This window comes from Citrus sinensis, chromosome 3, assembly GCF_022201045.2.
Source record: "Citrus sinensis cultivar Valencia sweet orange chromosome 3, DVS_A1.0, whole genome shotgun sequence".
NCBI lineage: Eukaryota > Viridiplantae > Streptophyta > Magnoliopsida > Sapindales > Rutaceae > Citrus > Citrus sinensis.
Window position 1 is genome coordinate 1,218,560 of NC_068558.1, and position 23,562 is coordinate 1,242,121.

The window sequence follows — 23,562 nt, forward strand, 5'->3', positions numbered from 1 at the left end:
ACTACTTAATATAAAAAAATATTATAATTTAGTCTAAGTGAGCAAAAAGTATGTTAATGTAATATAAAATCATCACAAGAGCTAGAAATTTACAAATTGACATATAATAACAATTAAGAATATTTTCTCCATGATTTTTTTTTCCTCCGAAAACAGAATGAAAATCTGAAAAATAACACAAAGGGGATAATTTTTTGGATAAAAAATTTAAACTTTTTATTACTACGCGTAACAATAATGTCTGCAAAATGCTATTTGAGCCTGTCTCTAGCCAAAGCCCCACGGCTTCCAAAGGCAAAAAGTTGAAAATTAAAGCTATGCAGCGGCTGAAAAAACCTGTAAGAGTTCAGTTGATTAAGAAAGAAGAAAGAGAAACAGGAGACTCTGGACCGAAGCCTTATTAACAGTATTTAAGGCAGACGGCGGGGCTTTTATACTTCTCTTTAGGAATCGCATATCGTATCATGTTATTAATTGGGCAAGTGGTATAAAACTTATGGTTAGCTGCTGACATACAGAATCCTCGCCTAAGCACAGTGAAATTGGCTGCAGTTTACTCCTTGATCGAATGCGCCACAGGATTCTTGTTGTTTCTGAGATCCACTAATGTAGTGTCGGATGTGACGCATCAGAATCACACTTTTCAACACTGCTGAGGTCTCCTTTCCTAGCACCAACGTCCTTTTGGCTTGTACAAAACTAGGCCTTCACTTAAAAATATCAGTATTCACGTTAAAGTTTCTTATAATGTCCATCCAATCCGTGTCAAAGAGGGTTCTTTATTTGGGCAGCTTGTGAAGGAGAACTGGTCCGTCTCACGCTTCAAATTCTGGTGTCAAGGCTAGGCAGAAGATTAATCCTGGTGATATATGTGCACTCCAGTCCATTGTTTTAACTGTAACGAGATTTAACGTTATTTTTGAGCAAGCAAAGAAAGGAAAAATGAGTAGTTGAGTAGTGCCTGAATCGAGACAACCTTTCGTTAGCATACAAATACTATTGGCTCTCAAACTTGAGGCAAAGCAGCAGATTTTAGTTTGAAAATTTGCACCAATAATAATAAGTTAATAACAAGTGTTTGGTTATGTTGGAGTTGTGTAGAGTATTCTTTCATAAAATTATAATAAATTTTTTATTATTTATTATTTTACGTATATGATTAAGATTCATAATTCACCGTAGATCTACTCCAGCATAACCATACTCCAATAACAATCAGTAATTATCATGAAGAATGAAAGAGGAAAATCTCCCATTCAAAAAAAAATAAAAAATAAAAAGAAGGAAAGTCTCAGTTCACCAAACCGCTGCGTTTAGCAGTCCATGAAAATAAAAATAATAAAAAAGTAAAAAAAAAAAAAAAAAGGCTGCGTACGCCGTCGTATGGGTAGGTAGCTCAATTTGTATTGTCTCTCGGAATCATCGCACGCTCTTTTTCGTTTGGTTTGGTCGTTAAGTCAGTGGCCTTTCGCTCCCTCGACGAGTCCGCCGCACCCTCACCAACCTCAATTTGCAGTATAAATTAATTTTAAAAACAAATAAATATATATCTCCTCCGCCCCAAATACTCACCATTTCTCTTTTTTCTTCAGTTTCAATGGAAGCCTCTGCTCTCTCACGCATCGGTCTTGCTGGCCTAGCCGTCATGGGCCAGAACCTGGCCCTAAACGTCGCTGAAAAAGGCTTCCCAATCTCCGTCTACAACCGCACTACTTCCAAAGTCGACGAAACCCTAGATCGGGCCCACCGCGAGGGTCAACTCCCTTTGACCGGCCACTACACTCCCAGGGACTTCGTCCTCTCCATCCAACGCCCCAGATCCGTCATCATCTTAGTCAAAGCCGGCTCCCCCGTTGACCAGACCATCGCCGCCCTCTCGGAGCACATGTCCCCCGGCGACTGCATCATCGACGGCGGCAACGAGTGGTACCTCAACACCGAGCGCCGTATCCATGAAGCCAGCCAGAAGGGTTTGCTTTATCTCGGCATGGGGGTCTCCGGCGGCGAGGAAGGCGCGCGTCATGGTCCCTCTTTGATGCCCGGTGGCTCCTTCGAGGCCTATAATAATATTCGAGATATTTTGCAAAAAGTTGCCGCCCAAGTTGATGATGGCCCTTGTGTTACTTACATTGGTGAAGGCGGGTCTGGTAATTTCGTTAAGATGGTTCATAACGGAATTGAATACGGAGACATGCAGTTGATTTCCGAAGCTTACGATGTTTTGAAGCACGTGGGTGGAGTCAGCAATGCCGAGTTAGCGGAGATATTTGATGAGTGGAATAAGGGCGAGTTGGAGAGTTTCTTGGTTGAGATCACTGCTGATATTTTCAAGGTGAAGGATGAATATGGTGAGGGTGAGCTTGTTGATAAGATTTTGGATAAGACCGGAATGAAAGGGACCGGCAAATGGACCGTTCAGCAAGCTGCTGAGCTCTCAGTCGCTGCCCCGACCATTGCTGCGTCGTTGGATTGTAGGTACTTGAGCGGCTTGAAAGAGGAAAGAGAGAAAGCCGCCAAGGTATTGAAAGAGGCGGGATTGAAAGATGAGGTTCAAAATGTGGGAGTACATGTTGATAAGAAGAGATTGATTGATGATGTGAGGCAAGCGCTGTATGCTTCCAAGATTTGTAGTTATGCGCAAGGGATGAATCTGTTGAGGAGTAAGAGTAATGAGAAAGGATGGAATTTGAATTTTGGCGAATTGGCGAGGATTTGGAAAGGTGGGTGTATTATTAGAGCCGTTTTTTTGGATAGGATTAAGAAGGCTTATCAGAGGAATCCAAATTTAGCTAGTTTGGTCGTGGACCCGGAGTTTGCGAGGGAGATGGTGCAGAGGCAGGCTGCGTGGAGGAGAGTTGTGGGGTTGGCTATTTCAGCTGGGATTAGCACTCCTGGGATGTGTGCTAGTCTTTCTTATTTTGATACTTACAGGAGGGCTCGGCTGCCAGCGAATCTTGTTCAGGCTCAGAGAGACTTGTTTGGGGCGCATACTTATGAGAGGATTGATCGCCCTGGGTCTTTCCACACTGAATGGACAAAACTTGCCCGCCAGACTGGTGCTGGTGTTGGTGCGTTCAATTGAGCTGCTACCTTTTGTTGCTTGTTTGTTTGATTGATTGTTTCAATCGGGTATTGATGATGTTCAATTTGAATTAGGGTTGTATCTTTCATTGGGAATTTCATGCCTAGCCATTAAGGCATTGCAATTATCAATTAGTCTCACAGTTTAGCTGTTAATAAGAAATGGATGCCTTTCTATAGGTACAAGGTTTTCTCTCATGTGCAACACTAAATAATGCGATTTCTTTTGCTTTTTGTTATGTTATTCTTTTTCCTTGTGTCTCAAATGCAAATGCAAACATGTGCGCATAAACTTGCTCATCCAGATCGGAATGTTCAATAAAAGTTTTCTTAACTTCAGCTTTGTGCTGAAGGAGAAAAATTCTCATGATTTATGTCCTAACTTGTCGCAATATCGATGCAGATGCAGAGCAGTAACAAGTGGCCGACACCTTCTTTCATGGCTGACTGATAACTCCTGGACAGAAGCAGCCTGTTGAGGGGGAAATAGCATAGATATTGACATCATTGGTTTATATTGCTTACTTGACTGATATATCTGATGCTTTTTATCTGAGAGGATGGTTGAATTAAATACGACAAGATCATTAGTGGTAATATTTGGAATACCTGTACTTGTTTGATAGACTAGAGATTGTGGAAATGGAATTTGAAGCTATGAAGATAACGTCTGATGTTTTTGCAATTTCTAAATTACTTGTACGATTGAAGGGTGGTAAAATAAGGATAATGTGTATCAGCCGTCGGCGAATATGATTAATTTGAGACCAATGCCCTCTTGAAGGCATCTCATTGGTTTTTCAAAAATATTGTACCAACATCTCTAAATGTGTTGAATCAGCTACTGCCAAATTTTCATTCTCGATCATCAAAATAGACTGATTATTTACAGCTCAAGCCGTTATGACTGCAAGTATTTCACATTGGTATAAAATCTCGCTGAATGCAATTTAGTAACCACGTCATTAATAACCACAACTCTAGATTCTTTTTAGGTGATGAAAGAGAGCAACACGGTGCAAGGACAAATATGATACGTAAATGAGATGAGATGTTATGGGAGACCTCCGTCCTCCAGCGTTGGCTGAGTTCTTGTCACAGTTGCCGAAGGCATTTTACTTCTACCAACCCATATGGTATCCAGTACCAAATCTTCATCAGCTTGTTTCTCCATCACTTGGATCTTCTTCGCCTTCAGAACTTTGACCGACGCAATTACAACGTAACCTATCAATATAAACCCACCAATTCCAAGCACAATACCAATCGCCCACAACTTCCACTGCCCTCGTTTCCTCTTCAATGGGACAACAATTGAGAAATGGCCCTGATCCTGAGAGAAACATACATTAGCCAAAGTTATTTCACCAAGATGAAGGGTTCCATTGCTGCTAAATATTGCACATCTTGCTTTAGAGACCATCCCATCAGATAATGTCGAATTGGAGAATCGAATCACGATAGGCTTCCCCATTGTATTAAGACTAAGCTTTTTAACACTTCTAGACATCATATTCGATGCATCAAAAACTTTGAAACCAATTACAGGAGTGATCATTGAGTAACCTGGAACAGTGTAGTAGTGAGAAGACCAATTGCCAAAGTCATGATAGACTAAAGCCAGCCTTTTCACATGAGGCACTGGTATAGTTCTTGATGGGATATGAAAGTTGCAAAAATTAGCTCCTCTGTTCCACAATCTTCTGCTTCGCAGCCGTACAATCGAAACTGACATACCTGATAGATTTGCCGGTAGCATAGCATTGTACAGATTTCCCGTATGAGGCCGGTGCCTGATCAAAGTTCTGAAAGCAAAATCCTGAAGACATGTATCCAAAGAATCTGTAGTATTGTTGTTTAAGCTGTGGACAAACTGAGACAAAAATAAGCTGAGAATTAAACACATAAAATTCCAGGTCATGTTGGACTTGAAAAAGTGACAAGCCACGAACACAATGTGTCTACGATGTAATCAGAAAAATCTGGATGACTGTCATCGCAATTTCTAAGAAGCACTGGAAAATCAGAAAGAATTCTGAAGAAGGGCGTACATTAGGACAAGTTTTCTAGTAAACTTAATTTTGTGTCTTGTTGACGAATGATGATGATCTTCTTTTTTCTTTTAATTTTTCTGGGCATGCTTGGAATGGGTCCCTGTAATGGATGACCAAAAAGCCGCTTTACATCCTGTAACGAGTTTTCCATTTCACCCCTGCCACAAGCTGATAACTTTTTAGGGTTTTACCGTTTGGATAAATGATTCCTGCCAGTTCTTTGGTCAAAGAAAGAACAGATAAAGATTATCTGCCCATGAAATGCGGGAGAAATTATAGTGCTATTAGCACTGAAACATGCGCTGATTGCTCTTCCCGGGGCTCTCCTCTCTCTCTCTCTCACTCACTCGAAGGCCACCATCGACAGCCAGCCGTGTAATTGATGCCAGCCCTTTATCCTCATCTGATTTTTAGTTTCGTCATATTAGCGAGGGAAGTGAGATTTAAGTGGATGTAGAACTTGCCCATTTGTATTGTGGTCATATCTAATGATTTCTTAGACAAGGAAACGTATTGCCACAATTGCAATACTAATGCACGCAAGCATCATTATCGTTAATTATTACTGTTCTAATAAGGAGACTACATTAGGCTCACAAGTTATGATTAACAACTACTCCATCAAAAGTTCTAGCAACTTCCTTCAAGTCCTGGAATAAAATGCATATTATTTATTTGAAAAAATATCTACCGTCCATCCGTTTTTTTAATTTTTTTAAAAATACACAATTTTTTTTTTTTTGCTGAAATCCACCTAAAGTTACATTTTGTTTTACTTTTTCACTTCCGTTTGGAATCCGTTAAGAAAACTAACGGAAACTTAAAAAAATGACCATTTTACCCCAAAAATGAAAATTACAATTTCACTCTAAAATATACCAAAAATAATCAAATTTAATGATGAATATCATTATTGGTACGTTAATGAAGTACAAAAAAATCTTAACTACTAAAGATCATAACTCAATGAATAATAAAACTCTACTTACCTTAAATTCAATTGATGGTTTGCAAGATTGGGCTATTTTTAATACTACTGTTATAATTTAACATTTTAATTACATACATATTTAAAAAAAAAACCATGCATTTGATGGTTGTAGAATTAATTTCTTTATTGACCAATAGTCATTTTTTTTAAGTTTTCGTTAATTTTCTTAATGGATTCCAAACGAAAGTGGAAAAGTAAAACAAAATGTAACTTTAGGTGAATTCCAACTAAAAAAAAGAATTGTGTATTTTTAAAAAAATTAAAAAAAACAGGTGGACGGTGGATATTTTTCCTATTTATTTTAGAAAATTTACTTGTCATATTACAAGCCAAAAAAAAAACAGTTGTCACTACATTTTGTACAAAATGCCGTTAAACAAGCAATATTGCTATACCCTTCATGTTCCAAGAGGCCTGATCTGGACAACAGTCACTGCCTGATGGTAAGCTCAGCCCTAAGATGAAGATTTCCATTTATAAAATAAATGCTGTCATCAGCCATAAATGCTGTCCACGGTATACCAAACAGGTTTCTGTACCCAACGGCCTTCCCTCCCGTAAAAGTGTAGTTCCCCTTGTACTTGCTCACATACTCCTCTGTTGGCTTTATCCTTGCTGCAAACTCGTAATCTACAGCAAATGAAACAGATCCCTTCTCTTGCATGCCCAAAAACAAACCGAAGCAGTGAAATGAGCTTTGTTGGTCCATATTACAGTGTGCCGAAAGGAAAAAACCCTGCCCACCGAGGTGAAATGCCTGTGAATAAATCCGTCCAGCTGGAAACAGATGTGCACACTCCTCCCGCTTCAGGTCCAGGTATACAACACATTGCTGACGGGGCAATTCAAACTCAACCACCTTGACAGGGCGATACTTGTAAGCCCGCTCCACAAAACGACGATAGGTGGAATTCGCTTCCTCTGCTGCAAGAGCACGCTGTCGGTATGGTGTTTCGGCCTTAAAGAAGAGAGACTCAAGCACTACCTTTGATGCAAGTTCAGGATCAAAGTCATTGCAGGTTAAAACTTTCTTCAGCTTTCGGCAGGTCATGTATGGAAAACGGATTAGTCGACCAAGTCGAGAGCCCAGGATTTCTCTTCGTTCCTCTAATTTTGGATAATGAGTTCGAGCCCACTTCAGTGCAAAGTCATAAACAGCATCCTCTGAAGCTATCTGGAGATCATCACTGGCCAATACTGCTTCAATACCAGCCAAGGGCAAGTTAAGCACCTCTTCCTGAAACCTGGTAAGAAACACAGAAATGTTTAGTTAGTAACTTAGTGCTGTCAGTAGCCAATAGAAAATATCAAGGTCAACAAAATACCTCTCCAATATTATTATTATCAAGCCAAAAAGTAGGCATAGTCCACAAGATTGCATTAGTGATAACAGAGGGACTCACTTAGAAATGTCCTTGTATCGTGCAGCAAGAAACTGCTTCGCTGTATCTGTCAGCGGCTGAACAGCATCTGCCATTAAAACACTCGAAGGAAGGTCCAGATACAGTAAGGCAGACTCACAGGTCATAGGCAAGTTTCGCAATAACCTGCTACAATATCTCATGCATGATGCAACCTCAAATTTGTCAGCAGCCATCAGTACATCCAATAAGGCAGTCGGTGTGGTTGTTGACAAAGTACTACTATACATGAAATTAAGGAGTTCCATGAGGGCAGCTTCTTCTGCTCGAAGGAAAACACACAAAAAAAAAAAAGATTAATCTGATGTCAATATGAGTCTATTTAAAGTGAAATCAAATTAATGACCAATAAATGGGTTTCAAATGCATAACTGAGCCCTTTTTCAGAAAGGAATTCACAACAGATCCCTTACCAAAATCGAGGGAAGAAATGCATAAAGAAATTCAAACAATGATAACAACTACCACACACCATAAAAAAAGAACTCAAACCCGCTTCCGCATGAAATCAGACCAAAAGCAAACCAATTTTCACATGTTGCTGCAATTACCTGAGGCATGTATCCGTAGAGTTACATATCGTTGCTCTGACTCTCTCATTCCATTTGAAAACAACTGCAAGAAGATACACAAAATTACAAGCCAGAGCAAGAGAAACCAAGGAATACAGAAAGCATAAACCAAGCTAGGAACATTCACCTTATAAAAGAAGGGGCTCTTAGCCGCTAAAATAGGAGAACTAATATGTACAGTCTTGACTCTAAGAACAGTTGACAAGTCCATGCTCCAAGCTGGATCAATGTTACCAGTTGCTTCCTCACCTAAAGCACCCAAACCAAATGTGATTCCTAATTCATAATCAAATGAAACTTAAAAAGAGCTTAAGCAAAAATGGATGTACCACATTGTTTCAGATTCAAACCAACATCAGCAGGTGATTCCTCGACCATGGCCTCAGGTTCATCGTCCTGATTTTCATATGCCACACCGTCCTCAGTGTCCGGCATGTTACATTGTAAAATTTGCTCACGTTGCACAAGGACATCCACTAAATGCATAATTCACAATCACAAAAATGAAAACTAAATCCCATGTAAATATTTCTCATTCACAATTTTGCAACAAGCCAAGCCAATATACGACAAGAATAGTTACTTTTTGATTAACAATACCAAAGGATTCGAAAAAAAATAAAACATTTAATTTCTAGAAAATCAAAAAATAAAAACCGACCAGTATCTTTTTTAATTTCTTCTCGGCGTCGCTTGCGGTTGCGAGCCCAGTCAGCGATGGAGGAGCAAGCGTCGCCGTCAGATTTGGAATCGGGCAAATCGGGCATGATTTCGATTCTCAGGACCCGATCTGAGAAGTTGCTGTCGTTAAAGGCGAACCCGAAATCGGAATCGGGCAGTCCCGATGAGAAGTCCGAGTCCATGTTCGATTGAGGGTCGAAGAGATCGACGTTCACTCTCATGCCCAAATTTACAAAACCCTAGGCCCTTTTTTGAAATACAAAATCCCAAATGTGAGATCTGATTTTTGTGGTTCCCTGTTTACTTTATTTTTTTTAAAAAAAGAAAGGTTAAAAATGAGAGAGAGAGAGAGAATTTGCTCCCATTCCTATAACATTATTAATGAATCGAATTAGGAAAGTATACTTCAATAAGTAATTGCCAAATTTACATTTTAGTCATCGAGAAACTAATGATGTGCCATGTAATCTGTTATACACTAACTAAATAATAATTTCGTATAATTCTTAAATAAATAAATTACAGTATCATATTGTTTGAGATAAAATTTTAAGATATTTAGTCTCTTTAAATTATTTGTTATCATAATAATTAATAAAAGTGATAATTTTTTTTTAATAATTTAAACTCCAATCACACAAAGAAATTTAGTTATTAATTTTTTTAATAATTTGTACTTACCAAGCAAAGTTAAGGGCCATTTTGAAATTACATTTAAGAGACTCAAAACTTATTTTAAAAAATTAAAAGTTAATTTTAATATTTGAAAAATTTCGTACAAATCACTTCATCGTACACAAAGTTTTAAAAAACAAAGTATGAATAGCTTTTCAAAATCTGATTTTGAAAATTAGTTTTTTATTTTATGTAATTTTATATATATCCTCACATATATTATAAAAATCCAAAACTATCCTTGTTCAATTAAAAAGTAAAATCATTAAAAATTAAAGAGATCATGATTATTGACAATTATATTAAATAACAAAATAAAATTTTAATAAAATAAAAATATTTATTTTTAGTTGTCAAGTATTATATCTACACAATAAAAAAATATTATTTATATATTTTACAAATGTTTAAATAAATTTTGTTTAACATTATATTTATTTTCATTATTTATATACTTACAATAGATTTACTAGATACAACGACTATTTTTAGAACCCACTACACTTTTTAAAATAAATTTTACTAAATATTTAACTAATTCTTTTCATAATCGATTATTCTTATAGCACTACTAATTATAGTTATTTGAAAGTTATCTTATTACTAAACTAACCCTAACATATATAATTTGTTTGTACTTCTTATCTTATCTTGGAATTTTGAGTGTGTGTGGGAGGGGGGGGGGGGAGGGGATTCCTTCTCTAATGAGGGTATCCTCACTTTGTTAAAGTGGATATGCACACTAATTTTTTTTTAAAAAAACCATATTTTAATACATTAAAAACTATATTTTTCTTATCTGTTAGTGTATTGAAATATGTGTTTTTTGTTTGTTAATGACATTCTCACTTTGTTATTATTGTTGTTGTTATTGTTGTTATTATTATTAGGGATATAATCATTTTCCCACCAAAGGTATTCTGACACATCATGTCAGTACCACGGTTTGGTAAAACCATCAGTTTACCACCAAACGTTTAAACTGTTAGTATTTTCCCACCATTCCGTTAAAACTCAGTTAATATGTAACAGAAAATTCATAAAAAGGTCAATTTTATCCCTGGAGCGTAAAAGATGATTTTGCCCTTTAAGAAGAAAGAACAAAAAATGATGATTTAATTACAAAAATCATAAAATATTAATTACATTATTTTTTAAAAGGTCAATTTTATAAAATTCATAAAGGGTAATTTTTGTCCTTTAAGAAGGAAGAACAACAAATTATGATTTAATTACAAAATTCATAAAAGGTTAATTACATGGTCTTTTACACTCCAGGGGTAAAATTGACATTTTATAAATTTTCCGTTACATATTAACTGGGTTTTAACGGAATGGTGAGAAAATGCTAACAATTTAAACGTTTGGTGGTAAATTGATGGTTTTATCAAACCGTGGTACTGACATGATATGTCAGAATATCTTTGGTGGAAAAATGATAATATCCCTTATTATTATTATTATTATTATTATTATTATTATTATTATATAGTAGAGGAGTAAAAAAAAAAAAAAAACACACACACACACAAAAATCAATCTTTTAACTCTCTAACCATCCAAATTTGCACTTAGGTAGTCCGCCAACTAAACTGTTTGAAAATCACACGGCCTTGCTCTTAACAACTCTTCATTTTAAAACTTTACTAGTGATTTTTGTTACTTAAATAATGTTATACCATTGAATATATTTCTATTTATTTGATGTTGATTTTTTGGCCCCTTTGTCATTAAAAATAAATATATGAATAAAAAATGCAATTCTATAAAAAAAGATTGTACAAATTAATATAATATAATATGATTGGTTGGATGAAAAAAAAAGATAATACAAATAAATCATGTGAGTAATATGATATTTTTATTCAATCAATCATATTATATTACACTAGCTTATTAAAAAAAAATTTGTAACTATATATCTTGTTAAAAAAGTGATGCAACATGGAAGTACACAAAAAAAAAAGTGATGTAACATTTATTTATTAAATGATAGAATGATTAAATAAATAATTTCTTTTTTAAAAATGATTAAATACATAATTTCGCAGAAGGTAAACATTGATCATCTTATGGGATACAACTAGGTACGGGCTGTGCTGCATAAGTTGGTATGTGATTATGTGCTGATTCCTTGTGGGCTCTGGGCCACTGCACTTTAATCTTTCAGCAACTGCACCCAAAGTACTTTAAGGCCACTCAAATTCTTAGCTCATTAGTCATTAATAACAAATTTCAAAGAGTGGGACTGCTACTCTGCTAGCACCCTCCAATTTATTTTTATTTTTTCTGTCGAGACTTACTTTATATTTAGAAATATATTTTTCTTGGACCAACACTTAACTCTAACTTCTCAATTTCTTCCCCTCACTTCCAGTTGTCTTGTAATTTCCTCGTAGCACTCTTCTACCCACCATCAACGCAAACAAAATTTTATTAGTGATGGATTTTTAAATGCCAAATTAAAACATAAATTTGAATTAATTTGAGTTGAAAGTGAACATAAATGAACCTTTGTGACAAAAACTGTTATTTAAGTTTATACGAGAAAATGGACACTGATGAAAAAGATTGACAAGAGTAAGAATTCGTTATTAATTTATTAGTGAAATCAGAGTGATGACATTGTTGTTGTTACCTAAAAATCGACACTAGGACCAAAGGCTCATTTCAATCCTTCAAGTATATATTCTACAATGGACGCAAGCCACTATGATGGAAGGAATGGATACATTAAAGTAAGGTTCGTTCACATTGATCAATTTTGGTCAAGTCCATTTAAAGAGCCTTTGTCGACAAAGTAATACCTTGTGAAACAGGTTAGCGGAGAATCAATAACCATAGGAGGCCCATAAGAAACTTAATACTGCTCAAATTTATGTACGTTCATAGTTGAGTTTACAGTAGGAGCCTTACCTTCAATCCCAGTAAAACCCTAGTTTCAGCCAAGCTCCTTTCTTATCCCTACAAGGTAGATGTTTGGTGGCCAATAACCCTTATTTAGGAAAAAGATACTTGAAACCGATACAATGAAAGGATAAACTGATGCAACGAAAGATAAAAAATATAGCGTGATCAATAATATATATATGAATAATCCTATCCCTAGTTGAAGAAAGATCGTCTCCAACCAATCTGGAGGAGACGTATGGACAGATGGAAACCTCACCAAAATTTTTGGTGACTCCACTAGGTATCTTTCCAACCATTCAAAGAGTGACAAAGGACCTGATGAAATCTGCCAAAACAAATGCAAAGTGCTTGTGAGTTAAAAAAAAAAAGAAAAAGAAAAGTATAATTAGTGGCGAAGCTCAAACATTCAGAAAAAAATTGCTTAATTACAAAATTAATCTTATTTATACTTATGTTAGTACTTTTATATGAATTAGCTATGTTGCCTCTTCAACTATCATGAAATTCTTGTCTAAGTTCATCCTTTGAGAGGTAAATGTGTTATCTAAATAATCTCAAACAAAATTGCCAAAAGAAAGGGTGTTAACGAGAAAAATAGTGGGTGTTAAAAGCGTCGCTCTTTGGAAAAAGTAAATTAGCCTGCATAGGACGGGGCTTCTTATCACTAATCCAAAGTTCTGGAAACATGGAACTTGGTTTTTTTTTTTTTAAATAAAAAAAGATAAAAATGGAATGAATACTGCATACGTACCACTTTTAATAGCACTTGCTAATACTTATGACCAAAGCTTTAATTTGCTTTTGTTAGGAATAATTCTTTCAATTGGCCTTATCCTGATTCTGATTTAACACGTAAATCAATAAGCAAAAGCAAAAGCATGAATGAAGAAAAGAAAAAGGACGATCATGTTTGCGTGTATTCTTCATTCCAAGTACGAGTTTATTGATAAATAACATTATTAATTATTGCTAAATGACGATAATTAGATCCCTTTTTCATGCGGTTCTTTCCTTTATTATAATAATATCCATCACTTCAATTACTTATTATTATATTATCAGTGGGACAACTGTGCAAAGTTAAATTCTGTCTCCTTTGTTTCTTAAGTTAATAATTAAAAGACGCACCAACTTTTTATGGATCATTAACTTGTTAATATTTGGAAACACTTCTTTTTTGCCGACTTTGAGAACGGGGAATTAAACCGATGCTTCTTTAGCAAAATCCTTTCTAGATTGTTGATTATATCGTCATACGCAGCTAATTAAGAATCAAAGCAAATTGAATCTTATATACATATATATATCATGCTAATTGTAATGAAGCCTCTTCAAATTATTTGCTCAAAATTTTATTCTAAAAAAAATCATTCTGAATTATATGATATTTATTATAATTAATTCACTTGAGACTTATTCAAATGTATTTAGGTACGACTTAATTAACGATATATGATTAGTGTAATTAATTCATTTGAAACTTGTAAAAAATTGCCAACTGCTTTGTATATAAAATATTAAAATATTGTCTTTGAATTTAAAACATCACTTCGCACTTCAAAGTTTTGGATACAATTTGTATGATTGACCATATTCTCAACTGAAATATATAACTACTAGGGCTTGGCTCAGTTGCTATAACCACTCCTTTAAAAGTGTAAGAAAAGTGGTTTGAGCCTCTACAAACATATTGTAGGGGTTTTACTTTAAATTTCCTTCTTCAAATCTTGAATGAAGACAGTCTTTCTCTTAAAAAGGAGTTGACGTTTCTCGAATATTTGAGAGGGTTAAAAATTTGAGCGGTGCCATATCAGAATTGATATAAATTGGTCTCAGTAATTATAAGACTGTAAATATCATGAGTAATTGTCTCGTAAAAAAAACTAAAATATATAAGCTTTAATGTTCTTGGCCACTCCCTCACAAGTGTGAGGGAAGTGGTTTGAGCCCCCACAGACGCATTGCAGGAATTTAATTTAAATTTTCTTCCTTGAAACCCCAGAACTTGAGTAAAGACAGTCTATTTCTCAGGAGGGAGCAGTACCATATCAGAGTTGATGTAAACTTATCTCAATTATTTTGTACGGTGTAAATATCATGAGCAATAGTTCTTTTAAAAAAAAATATTCTTGGCTCTCGAGACTTGCTGCCATGTGTGCATTATTCTTGTCCAATATTTTTATTTTAGAATTTTCGTTAATTTTGTAGATTTTTGCAGAATTTATATAACTTTATTGGTACAATATATATTTGACGTGTTAATTAGGCAAAACCAAATGAGTGGATGTGATGGTATCTCGTTCCACACAGTCTAGTGCCTTTCATCCGGAAATGGCTGTGCAACGTCAGCATTTTTGTCGATGTGTACTAACTAATAAAATGAATACTTGAATAGAAAGTTCATGAAACTGTCGATGCACTCTCACGTTCGTTAGCATGTGATATAACTTTATTGTTTTGATTCATGACAAATAATTCAAATAGGGGAAAATAGAGAAAATAATTTCAAGAAGAAAGCATCATGTGTGACTGAATTCATCCATGTGCCTTGCTTTTAAATAATAATTTTAAAAAATATAAATCGTATCCCACTTTCAAGTGAGGTGAATTATGATATCATATTCTCTGGATCAAAATTAGCATATCAACAAAGGAAAAGAGAGTGTAAAATTTGAACTGTATTATATAAAATTTATAAATTAGTCATAATAATTATTTGATTGTAAATATTAATGTAATAATCTCATGTAATTAAAAAAAATAAAGGAAAAAAAATTCTTTTAAAAAAATGTACTACTGATTGTCGTCTCTTATTTCTTTAATTATTAGTCATATTATATGAACATTTTATGCAAATTAATTCTAGAGCTAGGATTGTTGGTATTAAGATTATCCTAATTCGATTGTGGGAGAAGATAGTGATTAATTTTATGAGGAAAGATCTCACGTTTGAGTTAAATTTTTTAGATTGAGAAAGAGTCAAGACTATTTATCAAATGATATCAAAGTGTATAGACTCGCTGACCGTCTTGTCTCAATAATTTTAACTCAAAGCTCAATATGTGAAGAATAAATTATAATATTATATGGTTCTATCTCATATCAAATATGAAAGGAATCAGTGGTCATTTTACAAGTGTGAGTGTGAAGGATTCTTGCACTCCTTGGCTTCCAAACATTCAGCCATCAACAGAATAACTAGGTTGTTTTAATATTATTAAAAAAATTCATTAAATTCCTTAAGTTTTTATTATTTCTTTTTTATATAAAAATAGTTTTCACGTTTTCCCTGAAGTATATTCTTAAAAAAAAAAATTCCCTCCTGAAATAACTAAAATATCATTACCCTTGCGTGTGTGACTTTTAAAATTTAATATTTAAAGTAGTTTATTATTTTAATTAGAGTTGTAAATTTATTTCAATAAATATATATTTTTTATTTGGAACTGGATTCTTAATATTCTATTACTTAATATATGTATTACGTTTTTATTTTAAATGTACTGTGACTCATACTTTATCATTCATACTTTATATAAACAAACTAATAGTTTAGGGGTACCATCTAATCAAAGATATGAGTATCGTAATACAAATTTAATAAAATCTTGTTTTGAAAGCACTGTGCTCGATTGTGTGGACCTACTTCTAAATTATTTCGAAAAGTTATTTCCCTATATACCTATTCACACTAGGTTACTTAAACGTCATCCACAGACCAATCACACTGGCGAAAAGAAGTAGTAGTATATGCGCAGATCTCTGAAAAGTTGAAACTATAACTATGCAAATACTACCAGTGATGGAACAAATGCGGGCATAAATCCGAGTGCAGAGTGAAGAAGAGAGAAAAATGGAGAGGGAGATCCCAAGGAGAGAGGACAGCACCATGCTCATTTCATGTGGGCAAGTTATGAATTATTCTGGCAAACCCATTATGACAAAGAGATGAATATTAAAAAAGAGAGAAAAAAAAAAAAAAGAATTGATGATTAAAAAGGCATGCACTATGCAACATAATAGAAAAATTCAAAATTTGACAGAAAAATAAGATCAAGCAAATCTAGCTGTGCAAAGTGCAAACACAATGGTCTTTTCACGGGACAACCCCATCTGCCCCATTAAAGCAACAAAATAATGCCTTGTGCCTTCGCTTGCCTCGCATCGGTACTTGTCTCTCTGCAGATGATGTCTGTAAATTATAGTGTTAAACAGCTCATTGTCTTTCTCCTCCTCTCGCCCGTCTATGAAGGGAGGTGTCTGTTCACTGTATTATCAAAGTCCATTTTTAATAATTGTTGTTTCAATTCATGTTAGCCTTTTACAATACAACAATATTTTCTTGCTATGTGAGAAGGTGTAAGACCCAAATCAATTTTGTCTTTGCTTTTTAAAGTATTGTTCTTAATTTCATATACCCATCAGGCTTAATTAATTAATTAATTTGCATGTGTACACGTCAACTTTTTCTTGCTATATTCCTCCCCTTGGTTTATCTAATATGATGTTAATTAGCTATTAGCATATTTTTTTTCCGTTTTTGGCTAATCTGCGAGCGTAGGGTGACATGCATTCATTAAAAAGAAGTCGCTTTGTTAGTTGATGACTTCATTCATCGTCATACTGACGATGATATTTTATCTTCCGTTGCTTTTTTTTTTACTTTTCCCTTTAATAATTATGAAAATTCGAAATTAATGACGTCCTATCAAAGTGTTTTTTTTTTATTTTAAAGTCAAAATGATTTTTGATATGGAGTGAGAACTGAAAGATCTGAAGTGGGAACCGGGCAATTAGTGGATCTTTAAACTGGTTAGTTCTCACAAGTTAAAGGCTACAGCCTGACTCGCTTGAAATTTTAACTAATTTTACGTATATTTTAAGTTTTTGCTGCTTTTCCAGGTTTTGCGTTATAGTTTCCGTAGGATGATTGACTACTGTCTGCATTATTATCTTTATTTTCTCTGTCAACTTATTTTAAGTTTAGAATTTCTTCATTATTGCTTCCATCAAACTAAGGACTTTGGTGGAGGCAGATCAATATATGTGATAATTATCCTTCAATTGTATAATAATACAATTGGGAAATTGTTAATTTCAGTTTAATGTATGTTTTTAGAAATAACTGCAATAAATTAGTTGCTGTTACACAAGCTTAAATGTTATTATTTAGATTATTGCGTTAAGTTTAAATTTTCAGGTCAAATGAAAACTTAGCATAAAATCATAATGGCTTTTATATAAAAGTCTTTATGTTCGAACACAAATTAAATTAAACAGAGTGGAATTTTCATTAGGGTAACTGGGTATATTTGATAGCGTTTTCTAAATGGTTTTAATTAGAGAATCGCAATGATGTCATTTAAAAATGATAATTTTTATTGAATGAGAATGTGAAAAAGAAGAGAAAGGAAGGAAAAATGAGATTAGACGGATGGATGGACAGATGAGAGGAAAAAGTAGTGATTGGACAATTGAAGAGAAGTGAGAAGGGTGAAATTTGTGTGTAAAAAACTCTAAGCTGTGAGTGTGAGGGGTACCACTTGTTCGGCAGACTTTTTGTGTTGACAAGACTCTGATTTCAGTGATTTGAATGAGAATCTGATGTGATCTTTCCAGAATTAATAATAATTTCCTCATTGCTATCTATTGGCTCCTTCGTGGTTCCCTCCACCCTCCATTGTCTGTTGCCCCTATTCCTCCCCTCCATAATTTATTTTACAATATCGCTTGCTAATGTAAGCTTCTGGATATTTTTTTATTAAAAGATAATTCTTTCAAATTCTCAGGAAAAATACTATGTAGTTATTATATATAGTAACACCTTCTCTAATTAGGACGGTTTTTTTTTATAAAAATTTTGACAATTGTTGTTACAGTATTTTTGTATTTGTCTTTAGATTAAGTTGAAGTAAAGTGTTGCTGTTAACAAAGCTTGTCTTAGCTTTTGATGCCTGGTGAAAGGCTGAATGCACCATGTTGCGCGTGCTCTCCTTTCAATAAATTTTACAAAATTGCTTCATTCCCACGTATCGTACAAGTAAAGACGAGAAGATTCTATCCATAGTTCCAGTAAATAAAAATCAGAAGACATATTTTTATTTTTTTTTATTTTTTATCGGAAACAAAAATCTTTATCCATTCTTCTTTGCAATCTTAATTATATGTAGAAACCATATTAGTGGACAAAAACACCAATTTTTTTTTTTTGGGGGGTGGAGGGGTTGGGGACTGTAATCACCACCTATCGCCGCATATTTAGATAGAGGTGGAGAATTTATGAGGTTTCAGAAGCACTGGTTTCGGAGAATTTATAACTTAATTCCATTCCATTTCTCTAGTTTTTGGTCAATAAGAAATGGAATGGAATTAAGTTCCCCTTTGTTTATTTCATATTAAATATATAATATATTTATAATTATGTAGCTATTATGTGTGTGCAACTTAAAAATAATTTTTTAAATGTATTCTAAACTTGTGAAACGGTAAAGCATGCAGTAATTAATATACCTTCCCCCCAACCGAAAAAAAAAAAAAAAAAGAGGTTCATTCCGTATTTGGTCACTAGTCAATTCTTGATTTTGGGCTTTTATCTTTATGTTTTCTAGTTGCCAAAAACTGTATGTCTTCCCTTTTTCTATAATTAAGCAAACAGGTTGAAATTTTACACGATTTGTACCATTAGATATGCGAATGAAAGACACATACATATAAGATAAGACATATCGCTTTCATATATTAACTATCGAACAAGAAATCCAATCTGAAATATCTACATCATGCGTAGCTTGAGCCTAAAGTTAGCACATGATCTAGCTGCTTAGAGCAAATATTAGTAAATTATCTTAGTAGCCAAAGCTGCACGATTCTTATTCAAAACCACCTTGCAATCTTATCAAATATAATAATAATCTTTATCTTGATCGTCATCTCAAGACTTGGATTGTTCTTCAGTATAAACAGATCAGCTTTCTTCATCTGATTGAAGATAATACGTATGATCTAGATCAAGTTTAATTTTATATTGTACTTATTATAAATTTTGTTTGATCATATTAAAGTATTAAATTATCGAGTTATTTTTGTTGTGTCAACTACTCGTTGTGCTAATAGTTGACACTTCTTTGTTTTATTTTTACATTCGTCCTCTTAAAATAGTTTGGTTGATGCTATTTGTGCTCGTGATCACCCGAATTCAAATAAGAAAAAGGGGCAAAGGATTGGTTTAGCGGTTAGTTTTTCATCCTATCCAAACTATTTTAATAAATAAATAAGTCTACTTTTACTACATAAAAATATAAGTCTAATAACTTAATTCCTACACTCTTACCATTGAAACAACCAAGCACTCAAGGTTCGAGTCACCTTGAGTGTATATGTTAGAGTTCCAACAATACTTGAGACTCAATTATCCTCTTAGTGAAATTATCACGTATCATGTGAAGATAGAAATTCAGGCTTTCCTATAGTAAAATTATCAAGGATAGTATTGATAGATTTCTTATTATAAATATCCATAAAATTCTGATGGTACTATATCAGTGTATCAAAAAAAAAAAAAAAATTCTCTGCACTCTTACCCGATATGCTTTATGATAATTAACTTAATTAACTTGAAGGCGGATGTTGTCATACTAAATAAGTTAAGCATATAGAGATAAGATGAAAGTTGTATAATAATAATACAGAATGGAAAGCCAAAAGTTCATAGCAAAAAGTTCAAATGTTAAGCACTATTTTGTTTAGCATTAGTTTTAATATAATCATTATAGAGAGAGTATTACGTTTGGTATGCAAGATTGGATTAGAATAATTGTCAGACTATGTTAAATTATATTTAAATAATATTAAATAGCATTCAAGTTGATATTTAAATATAATATTAATTATTCACCAAATTTATAATAATAATTAAAATAAATTTAAAAAGTAATTAATAAGAAAATTAAATTTATTGTGAATAAGTTATTGGGTAGTTATAATATAATAAACAAATAAAAAGAAATAAAATAATTTCAATATTTAATTAAAATTTATCAAATATTTAAAAATATTATATAAAATCAATTAATTAGTGGTATTATTAATTTTCATGATATTTTTAATATTATATTCGTGAGTATTAAATGGTTAATTTTATTGGTAAATTATTATATATACAAGTAATGAAAATTTAACTCAAGAACTAGCAGAAGTAAAAGTGCCAATTTTATTAGGTCATAGATAATAAATAAAAAAATAATCAATGTACTGATATTCGGTATAAATAAAAAAAATAACGATATAAATGAAAATCTCATAAATGGACCACTTTTTTTTTTAATTTTATTGCAACTAAACTCATGTATAAATTAAAATAACTAATCCAATGATTTTAGGATTAAATTCAAATTCAGTCCCCCCCTGTCTAGTCCAATCCAACTAAACTTACCAAATATGAGATAGATATTTAAGCTCAAAATTAGTTTAATCTCATATTTAATCCTAGAATCTAAGCATGGCCTAAGTGGATATATATAGGTATTTTTCCTAATCTCTCCAAGGTTTTACTAGATTTTTACTACCTTTTTAAAAATTCCTTTCTAACTTTAATAAACATGTGAAAACATACACGTACGTATTTATAGAAATATCAGATAACTTATAACCAATATTAATTATGTCTTTCAAGTCTAGAAATTATACTCACCGGGGCATGGATGCAAGTACAGTTCATGCTTATTAGTTACTACATTATAGAATTAATTTATATATATTTATATAGGGGCATATGCAAAGGAATTGATGGACTCTCCACAATGGAAGGGATTGATGGGAGGCTTCTTACAAATAAAAGCTAGCAAAGGGAAAAGAAAGAATATGAATAACTCTTTTATTTATTTAATTATGATCACAATAAATATTTAAATAATTGTTTGTTGTCTAATCTTTGCCTTTCTTTCAGCTATATAAAGCCATTCCTTTGCACTTAGATCCACGAGATGCTTAGTAACCTCGCCAGTGATAGTACCAGCCAATAAAAAGCTCTTTCTTCTCCATCTTCGCCATTGACATTAGTTTTATACCCCTTTGTGAGAGATCTCTTCTTCTCTTTCCTTTAGGGTTTTTTTCAGCAAGGCCCATTTTCGTGATCTGTACTTGTGAAATTAGCACAGATCTGCATATCATTAGGCAAGGATATACGTGGATAAGGTTCAAGAAGTTTTTCTCATTGTATTGTATGTCTTTTTTTCAATTTTTTTCAAAGTTTGTTGATTTTGATTAAGCTGGGAGCTTTCTTCGGTCCACTTATGGGTGGCAATAGGATTTAATTAGCTGCTGACTCATTCATCCAAATACTGAGTAAAGGGTCGAAATGGATACCCAGTAAATGAGTGAATGATGCGGGAGACAAATTGAATCTTAAGCTTCCTGTGCTTGGACTGAAGGGAGCTCCCATTGCTCGCTAATCTTATCCATATTATAGTTTAATTATATCTTTATCTGTTTAATATTCTTTATTTTTAAATTACCTAGGCACTCTATAAATATATATGCTAGCTACTGAATAATTATGCAATTGTCATACTGAATTAGTAAAATACAGCTTTTACTTATCCACTGAATTTGTTTCATTCTTAATATATTTCGAGATCATAGCTCAACCCTTCCTGTGGTATTATGTGAAAGATTATGCATGTTCTCAAAGTGCTATTGATTTTTTAAATTTGTTTATTTGAATAAATTGTATGTATATGTATTATTTTATGGTCTTTTCTATTAATTAAATTGTTGAGCGGTCAAGATATTCTGGATAATTAATCATTATTTTATGTTCGATTTTTGGTTTGATTTTTATGGATGGAATTGATTGCTAACCATTGTTTCGCTTTCTTGAGTGATTATTTGTGGGCAGCCTCAATCTTTGAAAATTAAGCCAGGGCTTTCGCCTTTAGGGTTTTTGTTATGTTTGTCAAGCTGCTGCTGCTGCTGCTGCCGTTATTGTTAAAAAAGCTAGGCCTCCGCAGGGAGTTTAATTTACGCTCTACGACAACAACCTCCTTGGGTCTAGCTCTCTTGCTTGCAACAAGTTCCTAGGCCTAGACAGACATGTCTCTTCATCAGTCTCGGGGTTACAATTACCGATATATCCTCGCCCCATCGGTGCTTCATATATATGTCTTTCTCTTCCCATCTATCTTTTTCCTTTTAAATTTGAAGATCGAGTACTGACTGTATTATTTATTACTTGCTTGGCAGTTGGCAACAATTAGGCTGCTGTGTTTTGCTCTGGTGCGTTTGCATGTGTGAATGAAAATATGAAAATGATCATCCACTGCCAAGTCTAGAAATAGATACAATATTAAAGTTGTATCTGTTCATTACTGCGCCTGTCTAATTCTTGCGTTTGTTTGACGAGTCTGATTGCATGTACAGAGCCTTCAGCCAGAATCCATATATTGTACGTAACACACGGTTTACACGAGTTTTTGAGTTGCAAAGCGGGCAGATTCGTGCTAAATCTCTTCTGTTGACTTCGCTTGTTATTAATAAGATTATCCCACAATTAGTACCGGTGTCTTTCTGTACACTTCGATATGTCACATCACATTTTATATTTGAATGTTTACCTACCAAGTGAATTTACAAATAACTACATTTAGAATTAAATAAAGGACGATGCTTACTCTAAATAGTTTTAAAGTTGAGTATTAATTAGAGTGTAAATTACAGACACATACGCATAGTAATAAATAATAAAAAAAATATATTATAATTTTGATTGTCTTAAAGTGAATCTAATATCATCGGACCCTTAAATAAAACAATTATCTTCCACTGACAATTTTTTAAGAGAATTCATGTTGGTGATCGAAAGAAAGTTTCTTTGAATTTTAGTTTCTTTTAATGTAATAGGGTCAATGCTGATGGATGGGCGTGACAAGCTACTTAATTTCACTCTTGCTAAAATTGAATGAAGAATATGTGATATGATCACATTAATTTTTTTAATGAAAATATTATTCCCGTTGACTCTCCATGAAACCCTAGCCTGACATATAGTTTTTAAGCTTAGTGCTTAATCCCAAAGTTAATTAATCCCTTAGTGCTTCCCCATTCTGATCGGTGATGAGGCATTGCTGGTGTTTTGGTTTTTGCTTTCCAAAAACGAATCTCTGAAGACAGAAAAACAA

General features: G+C 33.5%; 3 protein-coding genes and 1 non-coding gene across 6 annotated transcripts; 2 read left to right on the top strand and 2 right to left on the bottom strand.

Annotated features, from left to right (window-relative positions):
• The first annotated feature begins 1,352 nt into the window (after window positions 1–1,352).
• On the top strand, window positions 1,353–3,774 carry LOC102626400 (6-phosphogluconate dehydrogenase, decarboxylating 1, chloroplastic). Of its 3 annotated transcripts, none has more exons than XM_006476384.4 (2): window positions 1,353–1,515; window positions 1,593–3,320. In XM_006476384.4, the coding sequence occupies exon 2, from the start codon at window positions 1,598–1,600 to the stop codon at window positions 3,080–3,082; it is 1,485 nt and encodes a 494-aa protein (XP_006476447.2). In that variant the 5' UTR covers window positions 1,353–1,515; window positions 1,593–1,597; the 3' UTR covers window positions 3,083–3,320. The 3 variants fall into 3 exon arrangements, with proteins under 3 accessions (XP_006476447.2, XP_006476449.2, XP_052294859.1); XM_006476386.4 differs by adding an exon at window positions 3,485–3,774 and having other exon boundaries at window positions 1,417–3,068; XM_052438899.1 differs by having other exon boundaries at window positions 1,466–1,483.
• Window positions 3,775–4,135: 361 nt separating this feature from the next.
• LOC107176762 (uncharacterized) lies at window positions 4,136–5,002 on the bottom strand. Its single transcript, XM_015529710.2, has one exon. The coding sequence runs from the start codon at window positions 5,000–5,002 to the stop codon at window positions 4,136–4,138; it is 867 nt and encodes a 288-aa protein (XP_015385196.2).
• Window positions 5,003–6,399: 1,397 nt separating this feature from the next.
• On the bottom strand, window positions 6,400–9,149 carry LOC102627069 (BTB/POZ domain-containing protein POB1-like). The gene is made up of 6 exons (XM_006476387.4): window positions 8,781–9,149; window positions 8,449–8,595; window positions 8,247–8,368; window positions 8,099–8,162; window positions 7,530–7,809; window positions 6,400–7,370 (listed from the first exon to the last, which is right to left on the bottom strand). The coding sequence occupies exons 1-6, from the start codon at window positions 9,019–9,021 to the stop codon at window positions 6,557–6,559; spliced, it is 1,668 nt and encodes a 555-aa protein (XP_006476450.2). The 5' UTR covers window positions 9,022–9,149; the 3' UTR covers window positions 6,400–6,556.
• Window positions 9,150–21,648: 12,499 nt separating this feature from the next.
• On the top strand, window positions 21,649–21,837 carry MIR159C (microRNA MIR159c). The gene has a single exon (NR_161488.1). It is a non-coding gene; the product is annotated as a microRNA MIR159c (primary transcript).
• Window positions 21,838–23,562: the final 1,725 nt, after the last annotated feature.

Coding starts and splice junctions, on each gene's coding strand:
- LOC102626400 (XM_006476384.4), top strand. CDS start 1,598: ATGGAAGCCTCTGCTCTCTCACGCATCGGTCTTGCTGGCCTAGCCGTC.
- LOC107176762 (XM_015529710.2), bottom strand. CDS start 5,002: ATGACCTGGAATTTTATGTGTTTAATTCTCAGCTTATTTTTGTCTCAG.
- LOC102627069 (XM_006476387.4), bottom strand. CDS start 9,021: ATGAGAGTGAACGTCGATCTCTTCGACCCTCAATCGAACATGGACTCG. Junction 8,596..8,780: donor AGAAATTAAAAAAGATACTG/GTCGGTTTTTAT, acceptor TTATGCATTTAG/TGGATGTCCTTGTGCAACGT. Junction 7,810..8,098: donor TCTACGGATACATGCCTCAG/GTAATTGCAGCA, acceptor TCCTTCGAGCAG/AAGAAGCTGCCCTCATGGAA.